Source organism: Linderina pennispora (assembly GCF_002104995.1).
Source record: "Linderina pennispora strain ATCC 12442 chromosome Unknown DL89scaffold_7, whole genome shotgun sequence".
NCBI classification, from domain to species: Eukaryota; Fungi; Kickxellomycota; class Kickxellomycetes; order Kickxellales; family Kickxellaceae; genus Linderina; species Linderina pennispora.
In genome coordinates this window covers 441,296-457,392 of record NW_024468255.1, presented here as the reverse complement: position 1 = coordinate 457,392, position 16,097 = coordinate 441,296, and the positions used below count along the sequence as shown (strand labels likewise).

General features: G+C 56.3%; 4 protein-coding genes across 4 annotated transcripts; 3 read left to right on the top strand and 1 right to left on the bottom strand.

Moving 5' to 3' along the window:
• Window positions 1-644: 644 nt before the first annotated feature.
• Window positions 645-5,928, top strand: DL89DRAFT_322910 (clathrin heavy chain 1-like protein; the record flags this gene model as incomplete). The annotated part of the gene is made up of 2 exons (XM_040891362.1): window positions 645-779; window positions 898-5,928. Exons 1-2 carry the CDS (start codon window positions 738-740, stop codon window positions 5,926-5,928), a joined length of 5,073 nt encoding a protein of 1,690 aa, XP_040743248.1. The 5' UTR covers window positions 645-737.
• A 119-nt stretch (window positions 5,929-6,047) lies between these two features.
• DL89DRAFT_267747 (uncharacterized protein) lies at window positions 6,048-13,074 on the top strand. The gene is made up of 2 exons (XM_040887649.1): window positions 6,048-6,270; window positions 6,348-13,074. The coding sequence occupies exons 1-2, from the start codon at window positions 6,069-6,071 to the stop codon at window positions 13,004-13,006; spliced, it is 6,861 nt and encodes a 2,286-aa protein (XP_040743247.1). The 5' UTR covers window positions 6,048-6,068; the 3' UTR covers window positions 13,007-13,074.
• On the bottom strand, window positions 13,025-13,722 carry DL89DRAFT_162792 (acyl-CoA N-acyltransferase). The gene has a single exon (XM_040883684.1). It carries the CDS (start codon window positions 13,543-13,545, stop codon window positions 13,042-13,044), a length of 504 nt encoding a protein of 167 aa, XP_040743246.1. The 5' UTR covers window positions 13,546-13,722; the 3' UTR covers window positions 13,025-13,041.
• A 258-nt stretch (window positions 13,723-13,980) lies between these two features.
• DL89DRAFT_267745 (uncharacterized protein) lies at window positions 13,981-15,853 on the top strand. The gene has a single exon (XM_040887648.1). It carries the CDS (start codon window positions 14,032-14,034, stop codon window positions 15,805-15,807), a length of 1,776 nt encoding a protein of 591 aa, XP_040743245.1. The 5' UTR covers window positions 13,981-14,031; the 3' UTR covers window positions 15,808-15,853.
• Window positions 15,854-16,097: the final 244 nt, after the last annotated feature.

Genomic DNA, 16,097 nt, shown 5'->3' with positions numbered 1-16,097 from the left:
AATTTGGTAGATTATAGGAAATATCACCTGTATATGAGCCCACTGAATACTGGAAACCAGTCATCGCTGAGCATTGTATATAACTGTAGTTCTGTCTGCTCCCTACTTGGTTCACAGGAGATGATGTGGCTATCGCATCTCTTTTGTAAAGCAACAGAGTCCGACAGCCCACCAGTGTAATCATGTCTTTAAACCAATTCCTGCATATCTGCGTCTCTTTGCACGTGTTTTTGTGCTACTGGGCCATTCTTGAAATACACAGTACCTATGGCTTTGCAGGTCAGTCTTGCAGCAGGAATCTTCAGCTGAGTTTACATTTGAGCAATTCGGTATGTCCTTTACCTGCCTCCGTGGGTATTCCACATATCGGTATACTCAGCACCTCGCTCTCGTTCCCTGACTCCACAGGGTGTGGCTCCGCATTGGGCTGCTATGCATGAGCAACTCCAACCGAGTCGAGCCGCATAATTAAGGAAGTCGCACGTGACACCAGTGATCGAAACTCAGGTTCAGTGCCCCACTCTCAGGACCAGGGGAGCAGCGGCGGTGCGGGAAAAGTAGCCCGCCAAGGCGCGCCAGGGCGCATTCCCGGCGGTATCTTACGTCGTCCGCGCTGCCTCTGTGGCCCCGCCTTTCTCGACCCCCTCTTTCGCTTTCTTCTATTCTTTCAAGTTATATATTATTTCTCTCGTCCCACTCTATTTTCCAACTGAAGACCCTTTTGAGCAAAATCCGAAATGGCCGATCAGTTGCCGATTACGTTTCAGGAGCACGTCAAGGTAAATTTCACACCTAGACAAGGGTTGGACCTCCAGATGAGGCTGCATAAGCAATGCGGACGAGATGAGAGCAAGCATGTCGTTTTTTGCTGACAAGGGCACACTATTCACACTGTAGCTCCCCGAGTTGGGAATTGACGTCAGCAACATCAGCTTCAACACGCTGACGCTTCAGTCGGACAAATTCATTTGCATCCGCGAAAAGACAGCACAGCGCGAGCAGGTATGCATTGTGGACATGGACGACACCTCGAAGACGTTCCGCCGACCGATTACAGCGGACTCTGCGATTATGAACCCGGAAAACAAGATCATTGCGCTCAAGGCCGGACGCAATCTGCAGGTGTTCAACCTGGAGATGAAGGCCAAAGTCAAGTCGTGTCTGATGACTGAGGACGTGCAGTTTTGGCGCTGGATTACCCCGTTCGACATTGCGCTGGTTACTGAGACCTCCGTGCTGCACTGGTCAATCGAGGGCACGTCGTCGCCCGAGAAGCAGTTTGACCGGCACGGCAACCTAGCCGGCACGCAAATCATTGCCTACACTACCAATGCCAAGATGAACTGGATGGCACTGATTGGCATCTCGGCGCCGCAGGGCCGTGTTGTTGGCAGTATGCAGCTGTTCAACAAGGACCGGGGCGCGTCGCAGCCGATCGAGGCGCACGCTGCCGAGTTCTCAGAGATCTGGCTGGAGGGAGCCTCGCAGCCAACGCAGGTGTTTGCCTTTGCTGCCCGCAGTGCCGCTGGTGCCAAGCTGCACATTGTCGAGATTGACCACGTCGAGGGCAACCCGCCATTCCAGAAGCGCGCCGTCGACATCTTCTTCCCGCCCGAGGCAGTCAACGACTTCCCGGTCTCGATGCAAGCTGGACCCAAGTACGAGCTGGTGTACCTGGTAACCAAGTTTGGTTTTATCCACCTGTACGACCTGGAGACCGGAGCGTGCGTGTTCACCAACCGCATCTCCGGTGATACTGTCTTTGTCACGACCAAGCACGATAACGGCATCATTGGCGTCAACCGCAAGGGCCAGGTCTTGTCCGTCAATGTCAATGAGGACACCATCATTCCGTACATCCTGGCCAACTCGGGGAACGTTGAGCTTGCGTTCCGTATGGCGTCGCGCGCCAACCTCCCAGGCGCCGACCAGCTGTACGTGCAGCGGTTCCAGCAGCTGATGCAGCAGGGCCAGTACAACGAGGCGGCAAAAATGGCCGCTAGTTCGCCGCGTGGAATGCTGCGCACCGAGAACACGATCGACCAGCTCAAAAACCTGCAGAGTGCGCCGGGCCAGCTGCAGCCGATCCTGCAGTACTTTGCCACAATCCTCGAGAAGGGCGAGTTGAACCGGTACGAGTCCATTGAGCTTGCGCGCCCTGTGCTGGCATCGAACCGCAAGGCGTTGCTGGAAAAATGGCTCAAGGAGGACAAGCTCGAGTGCAGCGAGGAGCTGGGTGACATTGTCATGCAGCACGACTCGACATTGGCGCTGTCGATATATCTGCGTGCCAACGTGCCTAACAAGGTCGTCATCTGCTTCGCGCAGTCGGGCCAGTTCGACAAGATCGTGCTCTACTGCAAGAAGGTCAACTACACGCCTGACTGGGTCCCTCTGCTGCAGCAGATCACGCGCATTGACGGCGACAAGGCGTGCGACTTTGCGCTGTCGCTGGTCAAGGAGAACCCGCCTCTAGTCACTGCAGACCAGGTGGTCAGCGTGTTCACCAGCCAGAACCTGGTCCAGCAGACCACGCGGTTCCTGCTCGATGCCCTGAAGGAGGACAGGGAGGAGGAGGCCCACCTGCAGACCAAGCTGCTTGAGATGAACCTGCTGCGTGCACCGCAGGTCGCCGACGCCATCCTCGGCAACAACATGTTCTCGCACTTTGACCGCCCGTATGTTGCACAGCTGGCTGAGAAGGCTGGTCTGTACCAGCGTGCTCTTGAGCTCTATGACAACCTGGACGACATCAAGCGCGTAGCTGTGCACACTGAGGTGCTGAATGGCGAGTGGCTCATTAGCTACTTTGGCAACCTGTCGGTCGACGACTCGCTGGCGGTGCTGCGCCAGATGCTCGATCACAACATGGCGCAGAATCTGCAGATTGTTGTGCAGGTTGCGACAAAGTACAGCGAGCTGCTCGGCGCACAGAAGCTGATTGACATGTTCGAAAACTACCGCTGCAACGAGGGCCTGTACTACTACTTGGGCTCGGTCGTCAATGTCACCACGGATCCAGCCGTCGTGTTCAAATACATCCAGGCTGCTGCACAGACCGGTCAGATCAAGGAGGTCGAGCGTGTGGTGCGCGACAATGACCACTATGATGCCGAGAAGGTCAAGAACTATTTGAAGGAGGCGTCGCTGCCCGACCAGCTGCCGCTCATCATTGTGTGCGACCGCTTCGAGTACGTGCATGATCTGGTTCTGTACCTGTATTCCAACGGCATGAACAAGTACATCGAAGTCTATGTCCAGCAGGTCAACCCGTCGCGTCTGCCCCAGGTCGTTGGTGCCCTGCTTGATGTCGACTGCGATGAGTCGGTGGTCAAGTCGCTTATCTCGTCGACCTCTGGCATGTTCTCGATCAGCGACCTTGTCGATGAGGTCGAGAAGCGCAATCGCCTCAAGGTCCTGCACCGCTGGCTCGAGGCCAAGGCTGCCGAGGGCTCGCAGGACCCGGGGGTCTACAACGCTCTGGCCAAGATCTACATTGACAGCAACTACGAGCCCGAGAAGTTCCTGTCGAGCAACAAGCTGTACGACCCGCGTGTCATTGGTGCCTACAGCGAGAAGCGCGACCCGAGCCTAGCATACCTGGCCTATTCTCAGGGCCAGTGCGACGACGAGCTGCTGCGCCTGACCAGCGAGAACAGCATGTTCAAGCAGCAGTCGCGCTATCTGATCAAGCGCCGCGACCTGGGTCTGTGGAGCAAGGCGCTGTCGGGCGACGACCAGCACGTGCTGAACCAGAGCCACCGCCGCCAGCTCATCGACCAGATCGTGTCGTATAGCCTGCCGGAGGCCGATGATCCCGAGGAGGTGTCGGTGTGCGTCAAGGCATTCATGGCTGCTGGTCTGCCGCAGGAGCTGATCGAGCTGCTGGAGCGCATCATCCTGGAGGACACGCCATTCAGCAACAACAACAACCTGCAGAACCTGCTTATTCTGACTGCAGTCAAAGTCGACCCGTCGCGTGTGGCCGACTACATTGAGCGCCTGGGCAACTACGACGCTCCGGACATTGCTGAGATTTGCATCAACAACGGCCTGCACGAGGAGGCGTTCAACATCTACAAGCGCTTCGAGGTCAACACCGATGCCATTGGTGTGCTCATCGACCACGTTGGCTCGCTTGATCGCGCCTACGAGTATGCCGAGCGCTGCGACCAGCCCGAGGTGTGGAGCCGCCTTGGTAAGGCCCAGCTCGAGGGCCTGCGTATCAAGGAATCAATTGATTCGTACGTGCGTGCCGACGATGCTACCAACTACGCCGAGGTCATCGATGTTTCGTCCCATGCGGGCAAGTTCGACGACCTGGTGCGCTTCCTGCTGATGGCGCGCAAGAAGGTGCGTGAGCCCGCTGTTGAGTCCGAGCTGCTCTTTGCCTACGCAAAGACCGAGCGTCTGTCTGACCTTGAGGACATGCTGCGCGGGCCCAACATCGCGCAGGTGCAAAAGGTCGGCGACCGCTGCTACGACGAGGGTCTGTTTGAGGCCGCGCGCCTGCTGTTCCAGAACGTGTCCAACTGGGCCCGCCTTGCCTCGACTCTGGTGCGCCTCGGCGACTACCAGGCTGCTGTCGACTGTGGTCGCAAGGCCAACTCAACCCAGGTGTGGAAGGATGTCAACTCGGCCTGTATTGCTGAGAAAGAGTTCCGCCTGGCGCAGATCTGCGGCCTGCATCTGATTGTGCACGCCGAGGAGCTGGAGCCGCTGGTGCGCCAGTACGAGCAGGGCGGCTACATCGATGAGCTCTGCTCGCTGATTGAGAACGGCCTCGGCCTGGAGCGCGCGCACATGGGCATGTTCACTGAGCTGGCGATCCTGTACTGCAAGTACAAGCCCGAGCAGATCATGGACCACCTGAAGCTGTACTGGTCGCGGATCAATATCCCGAAGGTGATTCGTGCCTGCGAGGCCGCGCACCTGTGGCCTGAGCTTGTGTTCCTGTACGTGCACTACGACGAGTTCGACAATGCTGCGACGACCATCATCCAGCACTCGGCCGATGCCTGGGAGCACGCCAGCTTCAAGGACATCATCGTCAAGGTGTCGAACGTTGAGCTGTACTACAAGGCGCTTCGGTTCTATCTGGCCGAGCAGCCGCTGCTGCTGAACGATCTGCTGAACGTGATGATGCCGCGCATCGACCACACGCGCGTGGTCAGCATGTTCCTAAAGTCCGACAACATCCCTCTGATCAAGAAGTACCTTGTCGCAGCCCAGTCGACCAACAACAAGTCGGTCAACGAGGCCTACAACGACCTGCTGATCGAGGAGGAGGACTTTGTCGGCCTGCGCAACTCAATCGACAACCACGACAACTTTGACGGCATCGGCCTTGCGCAGCGCCTGGAGAAGCACGATCTGCTCGAGTTCCGGCGCATCGCCGCGCATCTGTACAACCAGGCCAAGCGCTGGCGCCAGTCGCTGAACCTGTCCAAGAAGGACAAGCTGTACAAGGATGCAATGACCACGGCGCGCCAGTCGGGCAGCACCGAGATCGCCGAGGACCTGCTGCGCTACTTTGTCGAGTCGGGCAACCCGTCGTGCTTCTCGGCATGCCTGTACACATGCTACGACCTTGTGCGCTCGGACGTCGTCATGGAGCTCGCCTGGCGCCATGGCCTGTCCAACGAGGCCATGCCGTACTTTATCAACCTGGTGCGCGAGTACCAGGTCAAGGTCGATACCCTGACAACCGAGGTCAGCGAGCTCAAGCTCAAGGTCGAGAAGAGCGGCAGTGGCGGTGCTGGCGGCAGCAGCGACGGCGCCAACCAGCTGCTGGGCCCGGCTGGCCTTGGTGGGCGGCTCATGATCGGCAATGGACCGACGGCGGGTGGTGCCCCGAACGTGTTCGGCGGAGCTACGCCTGGCAACAACGCGTCGCAGTTTGGTGGCTCGCAGTTTGGCGGGTTCTAAATCTGGCCAATCAATTTTCTTTTCCTAATCATCCCTTCAATCGCAAAATTTCCAAATCAACAGCAGTTACATTTTTTCCGAGAGGAAACAGCAGCTCCCTGTGCTCCCCTCCCTTTGCATTTCGCTATTCTTCTTGTAAAATGTCGCCACCGGAACAGAAGCGCAAGCGCGCCAGCTCTTCAGACGACAGCTCCGGGAGCGATAGCGGAGGCGCACACAACGCACATGTATCTGCCGGTCGGTCAGAGGCGACCCGCGAGGACGACGCACGGATCTCGTACAAGAGCTCCGAAGAGATAACCCGGTCCATCCGCACAACCAACCCTGATCTGCTCGTTCAAGGTAAGCGCAAGCACCCGCATGCATTCGTTATAGGCTGGGTGCATATATACCATCTAAGCTGCTCCTCGCTGCTGTAGGATTCACGCACTTCCGAGAGCACCTAAGGCTGTGCACTCGCAAGCCGCGCCACCAGGAGACTGCCGAGGAGCGTGCGCTGCGCGAGTCCAACAAGCGCGTCGTATTTGAGTGGGCTGAGCTGCCCGAGTCCTTCTCCGATCTCTCTTCGGCCTGGCATTTGGCGACCACCAACGCCGTGGCGCGCCTGGACGGCCTGGTGCCCGTGACGCTGGCCAGCCTCCTGGAGGTATTTGACACGCCATCGACAAGTCGGCATGGCAACAAGCTGATCAGCGTCGTTATGGAGGGGTTCATGAAGACGATTTACCGGGCATTCTCGACGCCGCGGTCGTTTGCGTGCGCAGCGGTTCTGCAGCTGCTGACGCAGATGGTAGTGTTTGCTAATGGCGAGCACGCTGATGAGATCCGAATGGCGTTTGACTGGACGATCAAGACCTTGGGCCAGCTGCCGTTTATCAGGGCACAGGGGACGGCCACTGGCATCCGGATGCTGTGGATCCGCTTCGTGATGTCGTTTTTTGCGGCCGAGCGCTGCACCAGCGCCAAGGAGCTGCTGAGGAGCGGCAGCCTGATTCGTGATCTGTTCAAGGGCGTGGAGCAGGACTCGTACCCTGAGCTGAGCGAGTTCCTGCACAAAGTACATACCGGCATCGTTACCAATGATGAGGTTCGGAGGTCGGACAAAATATCGCTGTTTGGCACACGCGTCATTGAGATGATTATGCGAGCAGCAGACAACCACGAGGTCGTCGAGTTGCGCAGGGTGGGCGTTGCCCAGATGGAGATGTTTGCGCCGCAGGTGACCGACGCCGATCTGCGGTTCCAGAGCGACACAATATCGGATCTGATCATCCGGTTTATGAGCGGGCTGATGACGCACCCTGGAGTAGGGATATGCTTCAAGGAGTATGGGCTGTACCCGGCGCCGCGCAAGTGGGCCAGCGAGGCCGGCGACAAGGACAGCGATGGCCTGGACAATGGCGATGACGAGGACATACAGGATGTTGCGGTCTTGTCGCGCGGCTCTTCTAGGCAGCTGCAGTATCTGTGCAATGGCGCAGTCCTGCGGATCCTCGTCCAGCGCATCAACCCGTCGCAGTCCAGGCAGCGCACAGATCTGGCAGTTTCAATCTTGCGGGCCAGCCCCGAGCTAATTGCGCCGTTTTGGCGAAACATCTCGTGCTCGTTCGAGCCGCGGCTCTCGTTGCGGTACCTCGGCAACACCACGCTGGCGCTCAAGATCCTTGGGCTTCCTCTGCCTGTCCCGAAAGAGGGCGATCCACAGAGACATGGGCCGCCGAGGCTCAACACCCTAGTTGAGCACGTCGCGCCATTCCCACTGACGCGGCTGATTGTTGGCCGTGGATTGCAGCACAAGGATTCGGCGTTGGTGCGGTACCGCAATCTTCTGATTATTGATCTTGTCTTGCGCAAGCTGGCTATGGCACGGGCCTGGATCCAGAGCGAGATCAAGCTAGGCGACAGTACCAGCAAATGGGGCGTGTTCGAGAAGCAATTGCTGGCGGCCGTCAAGCAGAGAATCCCTGAGTGGAAGGTTGTGATTTCGGCGCACCAGGAGATTCAGAGCAAGGCTGCCTCCGATACGTCGGCGGACGAGGACCTGCGGGAGGCGGAGTGCCAGCGGGCCCTGATGAGCAATGTGCTTATGCGCATTGTCCACGGCTACCAGGAGCACTTCAATGAGCTTATCATCGAGTCACGATTCGAAATCGGAAAGCTCATTGCTGACATTAACTTGGCAGAGGTGGTCTCTACGGGAGCTGCCAGCAGCTCAAAGGTGCGCAATCCTATGAGCGCGCACACGCTCTTGTATTTGCTGCAAGTACTTGCAACCACGCCGGCCGCGCACATCAAGTGGACAGCAAAGGCCAGCGGGTCTTCCACACAGCACACGAATTTGGGTGTCATCCTGACCATCTACTTGTTTGCGGTGCAGCCAGAGCTGCGTCGCAATGCCCGCACCGTCTGCATTAACGCGCTGATGTCATCGGGGCTGTTTGATCATGAGCATGGGTGCCATATGGCATTCCGCGAGGCCAACTGCTGGCTCGACACCCTGGCTGCACTGACGTCGCCGCTGGCCTGCAGAAATGTGCGGCTCGGACAGATCTCGCAGAGCGATTTGGAGGGTGGCCAGGCGTTGGTTTCATTCCTCGAGGATGCTGTTGCGCAGGCTGCCCGGCTGCCGTACAAGTACGTGGACCGGATCCAGGCGCTGACGTCGGCGGATTCGCTGCCGTTTAGTCCATTGCTGCCAGCGGTGGTCGAGGCGGCGCTGCTGAAGGCGTCTAGCGGAAACGGCCCACTGGCGAGCAGGCTGAAGGATGCCAGCGAGGGCAAGGTTGCTGCCGAGATGTGTGTGAACCACATGTTTGCGTTTATTCGAGAGCTTGTGAGCCGGATCGCAGAGCTCAAGGGCAAGGGAGCGGCCAAGCAGCTTAGATCGTTCATCGAGGGGTGTGCGAAGCAGCTGTTTGACGCACGCCTGGCCAAGGCCGGTGCGAAGGCTGACAAAGATCACTACAGCAAGGTCGCTGAGGCATTCAGTACTTCATTGTCGGGAACACTAACCTATCTATCGGCGATCAAATCACACAAGGGCAAGAAAACCAAAGCCGACAAGGTACCGAAGAAGCTGGGCAAGGACTTGGCAGACGCGTGCACGAAGATGGAGTTTGCTGACCCGTCCGATATTCTCGACAAACTGGCCCAGGTTCTCCGCCTGCACGCTGATTCCGCGAAACCGCAGATGATCACCCGCTGGCTAGTCGAGCAGGTCGCCGCTATGCCTGCTGATGACATGCGGGCGGCGCTTCCGGTGGTCGCCGTGTGGATCACGCGCTGTGACTCGCAGAATGCGTCGCTGTGGTCGTACGCTGGGTTCACCGCACTGGCCCCGGCTCTGCTGAAGCTCGATGACGCCCAGGTCCGCCTGGTTCTGTTCCGCGCCCTGCTGCTGAGCACCTCATTTACCGAGCTGATGGGTGGGGATCTGGTGAAGCAGCTTTTGACCGCGCTCTTGGTTGCCAGCAGCGGCACAGCGGAGTTCTGCACGTACGCAACTCGGCTGGTGGGCTGGTCGACAAACACGCCTGATACGCTGGCGTTCGCATTCGAGCTTGTCACTGCACACGCGACGGCCCGCGGCGTTGAGCCATTTGTTTTGGAGCGATATGCTGAAGCCCTTACCCCCCAGGCCAATCTTGGCGATTCGGATTTGCAGCAGGCGTTTGATTTCTACGTCTGCAAACTGGCGCGCAAGTCGAACAAGGACTGTGCAGCTGCTGCCAGGGTGTGGCATGCACTGACTAGACGCGTTGCCGACTGCGTCACTGCGTCTGCCGACAGGCCAAGCGAGCACTCGCTAATGTTGCTGCGCACCATTGCACCTGTGATCGGATCGGAAGCGCGTGCCACTCTAGCAGCGGCCCTGGGCGCTGTTATTGAGCGCGACTCTGCTGACGCTGATCTGCTGCCGTCGCTGATTTCGACAACATACACGCTGCTTGACGACCATTCGGAGTCAAGCGGCAGCTTGGTGGCAGTCAAGGAGAAGCTGTCGGTGCGGATCATTGGCCTGTGGACGGCGCGGCTGAGCGGGAAAGAGGGCAGCTCACAAAACGCCAGCGCACTGGAGCACACTGTCAAGCGGGTCACTGCGCTGCCTGGGTTTTTGACAGGCTCGGTGCAGTCCAAGCTCGTTGACAGAATTGCCCAAGCAAAATCCGCGTTGGTGCATTTTGACCAGCGGTACTCGGCTGGCGACAATGTCGTAGATGTGCTGGCTGTGGTTTGCAATCTGTGGCAGCGTGCAGACATCGACGGCGCGTTCGGCGAAGATGCAGGCAAGCGAGAGATTCTTGCTCGCCTTCTGGCTGCTGATGGCCAGCTGCGCAAGACTGTGTGGCAGTGGGTTGTTGAAAACACGCAGTGCAAGAGCTCGTCGCACCAGGCATGGCTCCTGGTCTGGCTCCTGGCGAATTTGGCCCAGGCGTGCTCCACGCAGGACTCGTATGGCCGCATTAGCTGGGGTAAGGCTGATATGGCAAGCGATGTCAGGGCCAAGTTACTGGACACAGCGAGCCGCATTGCCCCGGATCAGCTGGCAAACGACTCTGAGCTGGTGTTTGCTATGAGCGCTGCAATCCAGGGCACAGCAGACCCTGCAATTGCCGACGCTCTCTGCGAGGAAGCCACTTCGAACCGTGCAGCTGCTTTGCGCTCAAAGCTGCTGCGTGTGTGCGAGTATCCGACCGAGCTCACGGCCCATTTTGAAGCACTGGCAGAAACACTCAGCCTGAGCCGGGAACTGGCCAGCCAGAGCGAGTTTGCATCCATGGATGTGCTTGCCAGTGCCTGCGAGTTCAGCCTGCGCTTCCAGTTGGACCACTTTACCAGACCCGACGCCATGGATGTCGATGTGTCGGTGGACGATACTGAGGTGGCCAAGACCGCGGTTTCCAGCTTGTTCAGTGGCTTGGATATGCTCATTGGCGATATCTGCTCGCCGTTCTCTATCGCCTCAGGGTGGAAGGAGTCCGAAGTCCAGGCTGCCAGCACCAAGTACCCGGTGTCCGTGTACAGGCTGCTTGCATTTGTCGCCCAGACCGTGCAGACTGTCACAGAGGCGTACCAGCTGACACCAGATCCGGAGCTCAAGTGGTTTGATGCCCTGAAGCAGCTCCTCAACTGCCGCTGCTTCATTTCACGCATACAGGACGCGCAGCTGCGCGATCCACTGGCACTGCTCATATCTGCGCTGTGGAACCTGGCGAAGCCGTCGCTATCGCGCTGGTCGGCATCCCTGGATGACTACTTGTGCTTGGACGAACTTGAGAGTCTGGTCGGTGCCTATGGCGGCAGCCGGTTGTTGGCAGACAAAATCCTGCTCAGAGTTATTGGCGACTACGAGGCAACGACACGGCAAAGTGTGATGCGCGGCTTGTTGCTGTTTGGCCCCTCCGCAGCCAAGACATATATCCGAGACCGGATCGGACGGATCGCGTACCTGATCGACAGAAACGAAAATGACGTGGGTGTCGTCGATGAGGATGTCATTGCCCGGGCCATTGTTAACATCGATAGCGGTAGGCTGTTCCGCTCGGTGCTAAACTTCCCAGTTGAACAGACCGATGATGGCTCACCGGTTCAGCAGATGCTGGCAGTTCAATTCGGAGCCGCAGTGGAGACTGACAAGGAGCAGCTGGGCCAAGTCTACGACCACGAATTCGTGCTTAGGTGGGTCTGGTCGATCGTGGCATCCGGCCACACATTTGACATTCGTCGGCTGTTTGACATTAACGCTGCCGGCGTTGCGTTTGTTGCCTTATCCTCAGCCAGCGAGAAGACCCGCAAGCTGGCGTACTTCATCCTTGACGCACTCTACCCGATTCTCACCAGTGCGCAGAGACTGGGTGGCCAGCGCCAGTATCTTCTGCTGTTCAACAGCCTGCGCAACGCTATCACGGAGCGCACCCAGTGGGAGTACCCGCGCGTGCCTCTAACCATGACCATGTTTGCCGCCTCGTCCCTGAACGTCCTGATGCACCCTGACCACGTCATGTTTGGCCACGTCAACAAGCACCTTCTGTCCAAGCCTTATTTGAGCGCTGACGAGATCCCACTGCTGCGTTCGGCGATGAAGTCAACGACAAACACGAAGCGCGAGCGCGTGCATATTCTGAGGATGGCGGCACAGAGCGCCCGGTCGTTTGACGGCTCGTCGGACGCGTTCCGCCGCGCCAATGTCGCCAACATTCTGTTCACACTGGCGTCGAATCCCTTGGGCGATGTGCTGACCAGCAGAGCGGCAATGACCATGGCGTTTAATTTGACTGGCAGACAAAACTCTGACGGGCTACTGCAGCATGTGTCTAAGCGTCGCCCGTCGCTGCTGACCTGGATCCGCCAGCAGGTCTCTCTGCAGCTGAATGCTTTGCTAGGGGCGGCGTCGTTGGTGAAGGCCGAGGGAGCTACAGGAAACACGTTTATTGCGACTCAGCAGATGCAGGCAGCGCTGATCAACCTGCTTGCGTTTGCACGACTACTGGCGAGAATTGTCGGAAACTTTTCGCTGGGCGCAGACGGCAAGGAATTCAGCCGCTTCTGGGCCGTCAAGTCGCAGGACCAGGCGAACGCCTCCGGCCAGAGCATCGTTATCAGTGTGGTGCAGCACGTGCTTGATGGAGCTGCCAGAGCTATGGCTATGGCTGGCTGGCGGAGCCCGGGTGTTGTCAGAACCGCTCTAGCTCTGGTTCACACGTCAGTTGACATTGCCGTGACTCTGTCCGATATGCAGTCATACGCTGGCGGCAAGTCGACTGCGCTGGAGTCCTCGCCGATCGCCTCGCTTGCCATCCAGGCACTCAAGCCATTAGAGCCAGCCATTGCTCAGCCTAGCGAACCCAGTGGCAGTGAGCCGGGATCAATCGAGACTGTCGTCTTGTCCCAGTTCTCGGAGTCACTATTTGCTGCTGGTGTTAGCCCGATAGACGAGTACCGCGCCTGTGTCGAATCGCTGCTGCTCTGGACGTGCTCGTTGGGAAAGGGATCGGCCGAGGTCATTAGCCGTGTTCTGGCGTCAAATGCCCCCAGCTCCACCAAGATTGTCTCGTGGATCCGCCGCACAGACTTCTAGCCTAGGTACCTAGTGGCTTTTTAGTTTATTTTGAGTCACAAAACGATAATGCAGTCGTACCATTTTTCTTCGCCGTGCTGGACATCAGACGGGCCCAAGCACTTGTATCCTGCACGCTCATAAAACCCAACCAGGTTCTCGCGCGACATCATTGCTAGACGGCTGACATTGCCCAGCTCCCTCGCCAGCTTCGTGTACTTTAGCAGCAACTGTGTCGCCAGCCCTTTGTGCTGCCAGTCTTGGCGCGTGCAGACTGAATGGATGCAGACCGTCTGTCCCTTGGGGTCGCTCCTTTCCATTGCCTCGTGGGTGACTAGTGGCAGTGATGACCGCGTCGACATGATATAGCCGACAATTCCATCGGTATCAAAGGCACCAAGGAACAGCTCTGGCGCGGTTTGGAAACGGTATAGCATGGCGGAGAGACTTGCGGCTTCGTCGGCAGGATACTCTGTTTCTTCGATGAGGTGGGCGTCCCGCACTTCCTTTTCGTTGGCGACAAGTCGGAACGTGAGCTTGGAGAGATCTACGGATGGCATTGCGTTTCAAAATGTCAAAAATATTAGCCACTGAAGGACAGATAGTGACGTAAAAAAAGCCAATCTCCGCGATTTGTACTTGTCAATGGCAGCAATTAGAATTTGGGTTGAGCCATCCGCCCAACTCGATAGGCACACGGCTGCCATGTATTGGCGTGTTGATACATGTATAAGTGGTTGTGACTATTAAGCATGCCGCTTTAGTCCTGCTGTGATAACTCGACTTGGGTGCATTTATTGTAGTCAATAGAAAAATGGTATTTAGAACACTCTCTTTCTCTTAGACGACAATACACTTGTCCGTTTGCTGCAGCATGGGAAATGCAGACAATAAAGGTGCTGGTAATGTCCCAAAAGTCAGGAGTGTCGGGAACGAGATATAAAACAGTGGCATTTGTGGTTCCATTGTGCTCGTTTGGTATTCCTAAAGCTCCTCTTCGAAGGCTATTTTATTTACCTAGCAACCATTTATACCTTCCGGAAGCTATGGACCAAGCGCTAGTAGTACCCTTGATTGCTAGGAACATACTTTCTCATCTTACAAATGACAGAATCCACTCTTTGGCAAAAACCCCAGACCCATCAGATATTCGGGAAAAGTACATCCTGGCAAGCACATGTAGAATGTGGAGAGAAATCCTGCGCCCTCATATGTATGACCATTTCTATTATAAATTCTCGCATAACCGCAGGCATACCCCCAGATATTCTGCCGACCAGCGGGATCTTGCGTCAACCTCACAATGGGGCACGTATTATTCAACAAGCACGCAGTTTTTAACATACGACCAGCAACATAATTATTTCCAGAAGCCACGAAAGCATGCACCACTGCCGATAACAACGACTACGATGTTAGATGGTTGTCTCCTGTGCCAGACGAATGCCAGAATCCTCCCCGAATATGCTCAGCCAAGGCATATCACTCTTCATCTGAATGCTTCCTCTATCATCACGTTGGATTTCGTGAATGAGCTAACCCAGAGTGTTTTCCCAAATACCAGCTGGCCATTGGCCCGGGGACTGACTATCATGTCCGAGACCCCTTTTGAACATCGTGTCCCAATCGAAGAACTGGTTGGCGCTCTTGTGTCACGGTTCCTTAGCATCGTCTCGATTACTCTAAGGCCAAGCGACAGGGGTCCGTCTAGGGCTAGCACGATAAGCGGGCTGCATGGGCATTCAGATAGGATTACTGCCTTGGATCTTGGGTCAAATTTCATGATGTTCGATTTGAATAGCCTCCGGCTTCGGTCATTAGCCAGCCTGTCGCTGCAATATGACCGGGCTCATACTCCAGAACGTCTCCCTGTGATTAACCCACGCAAGGTCAAACACTTGAAGCTCGTTGACATCCACGCAGACATGTTCTTTGGCAGGTTCGACGAGGACGCAGTCGAGGACACTGTTGTATTTTCTCAGCTCGAAACCCTTGATATCAAATTTTTTGAAGTTAGGAGTGCAGGTAGAGGACAAGCGAGGAGCATAAAGTACCGCTTCCCCAAGCTTCGCCACCTCGCTCTTGACTCTGAATCGTACGACGCGTTCGATGTGCACTCGATGATCCAAGGTTCACCGCTTGAGTACCTGAAGCTCATTGGTGATGACGATTGTTTGCACCAACTCGATTTGTCACTATTTCCAACTCTAGCTTATGCAACTATACTTGAAGGCACGACAAGGCGACCACGACTTAGCTCGGTCGATATCAGCAGGAATCTCATACGCCCCGAGTCCAAAATCCGTGAGCTCACATTGTGTTCAGTCGACCAAGCATCCCTGTTGGGGCATGAACTCGGCTGTAAGTCGCTTCGTCATCTTGAAATTAACGATGACATTGGGTTTGGGCTACTCAAACATATCGTCCAGCAACTGCCAATACTCTTGGCTCTGGATGTGCTCTTTCCGCTTACAAGCTGTGAGGATATGATTACCCAACAGGTTATTTGGAGAGCAGTGATCACCGCGCCATCGACACCACTGAACAGCTCGCTCCAGATCCTAACTCTTCGCGACAGCTACCAAGAGCAACTTGGTGTAGATGGTCGTGAAATCCAACCCAAATACTACAGCACAGACGTTGTCTCACTTATCGTCATGCTTGTGAGGATTCCGCTGCTTCGCAGAATGACATTTTTTGAAAAAGTCCATGGGAAGGACGAAGCGCTCATTCGGAATACGTTTACAGATCCGGTTATCCAAGATGATGCGCCCCATTTTAGGGATACTGCTTTTAACATAGTTTACACTACTCAGAGGTAGCTTCGATGCCGTTTCTCTATTTAGGACATTAAGACCACTGCTAGAATTTCTGGCTCAAAGCCATCGTTGACAAAGCACTGGACTTTGTGTTTGTACTCACAGGCTGCAAACATGCATATGCCCACCGTCGATCCCCTTTGTTCGCAGCATGCGTGATTTGGAGACATCCTTTTTTCATGGGGTTCTTGTGAACAGCGTGGGTCACATTCCACGTTGAATAAAGGCCCAGAATGAACTCTCTTCCCTCCCCCTTCCACCCAGCAGAGTCCTTTGTCTATTATCTTTGCACG

Bases quoted from the DNA above. Each gene is read 5' to 3' on its own strand.
- DL89DRAFT_162792 (XM_040883684.1), bottom strand. From the start codon at position 13,545: ATGCCATCCGTAGATCTCTCCAAGCTCACGTTCCGACTTGTCGCCAAC.
- DL89DRAFT_267745 (XM_040887648.1), top strand. From the start codon at position 14,032: ATGGACCAAGCGCTAGTAGTACCCTTGATTGCTAGGAACATACTTTCT.
- DL89DRAFT_267747 (XM_040887649.1), top strand. From the start codon at position 6,069: ATGTCGCCACCGGAACAGAAGCGCAAGCGCGCCAGCTCTTCAGACGAC. The intron at 6,271-6,347 runs GTAAGCGCAAGC...TCGCTGCTGTAG, and splicing joins CCCTGATCTGCTCGTTCAAG to GATTCACGCACTTCCGAGAG.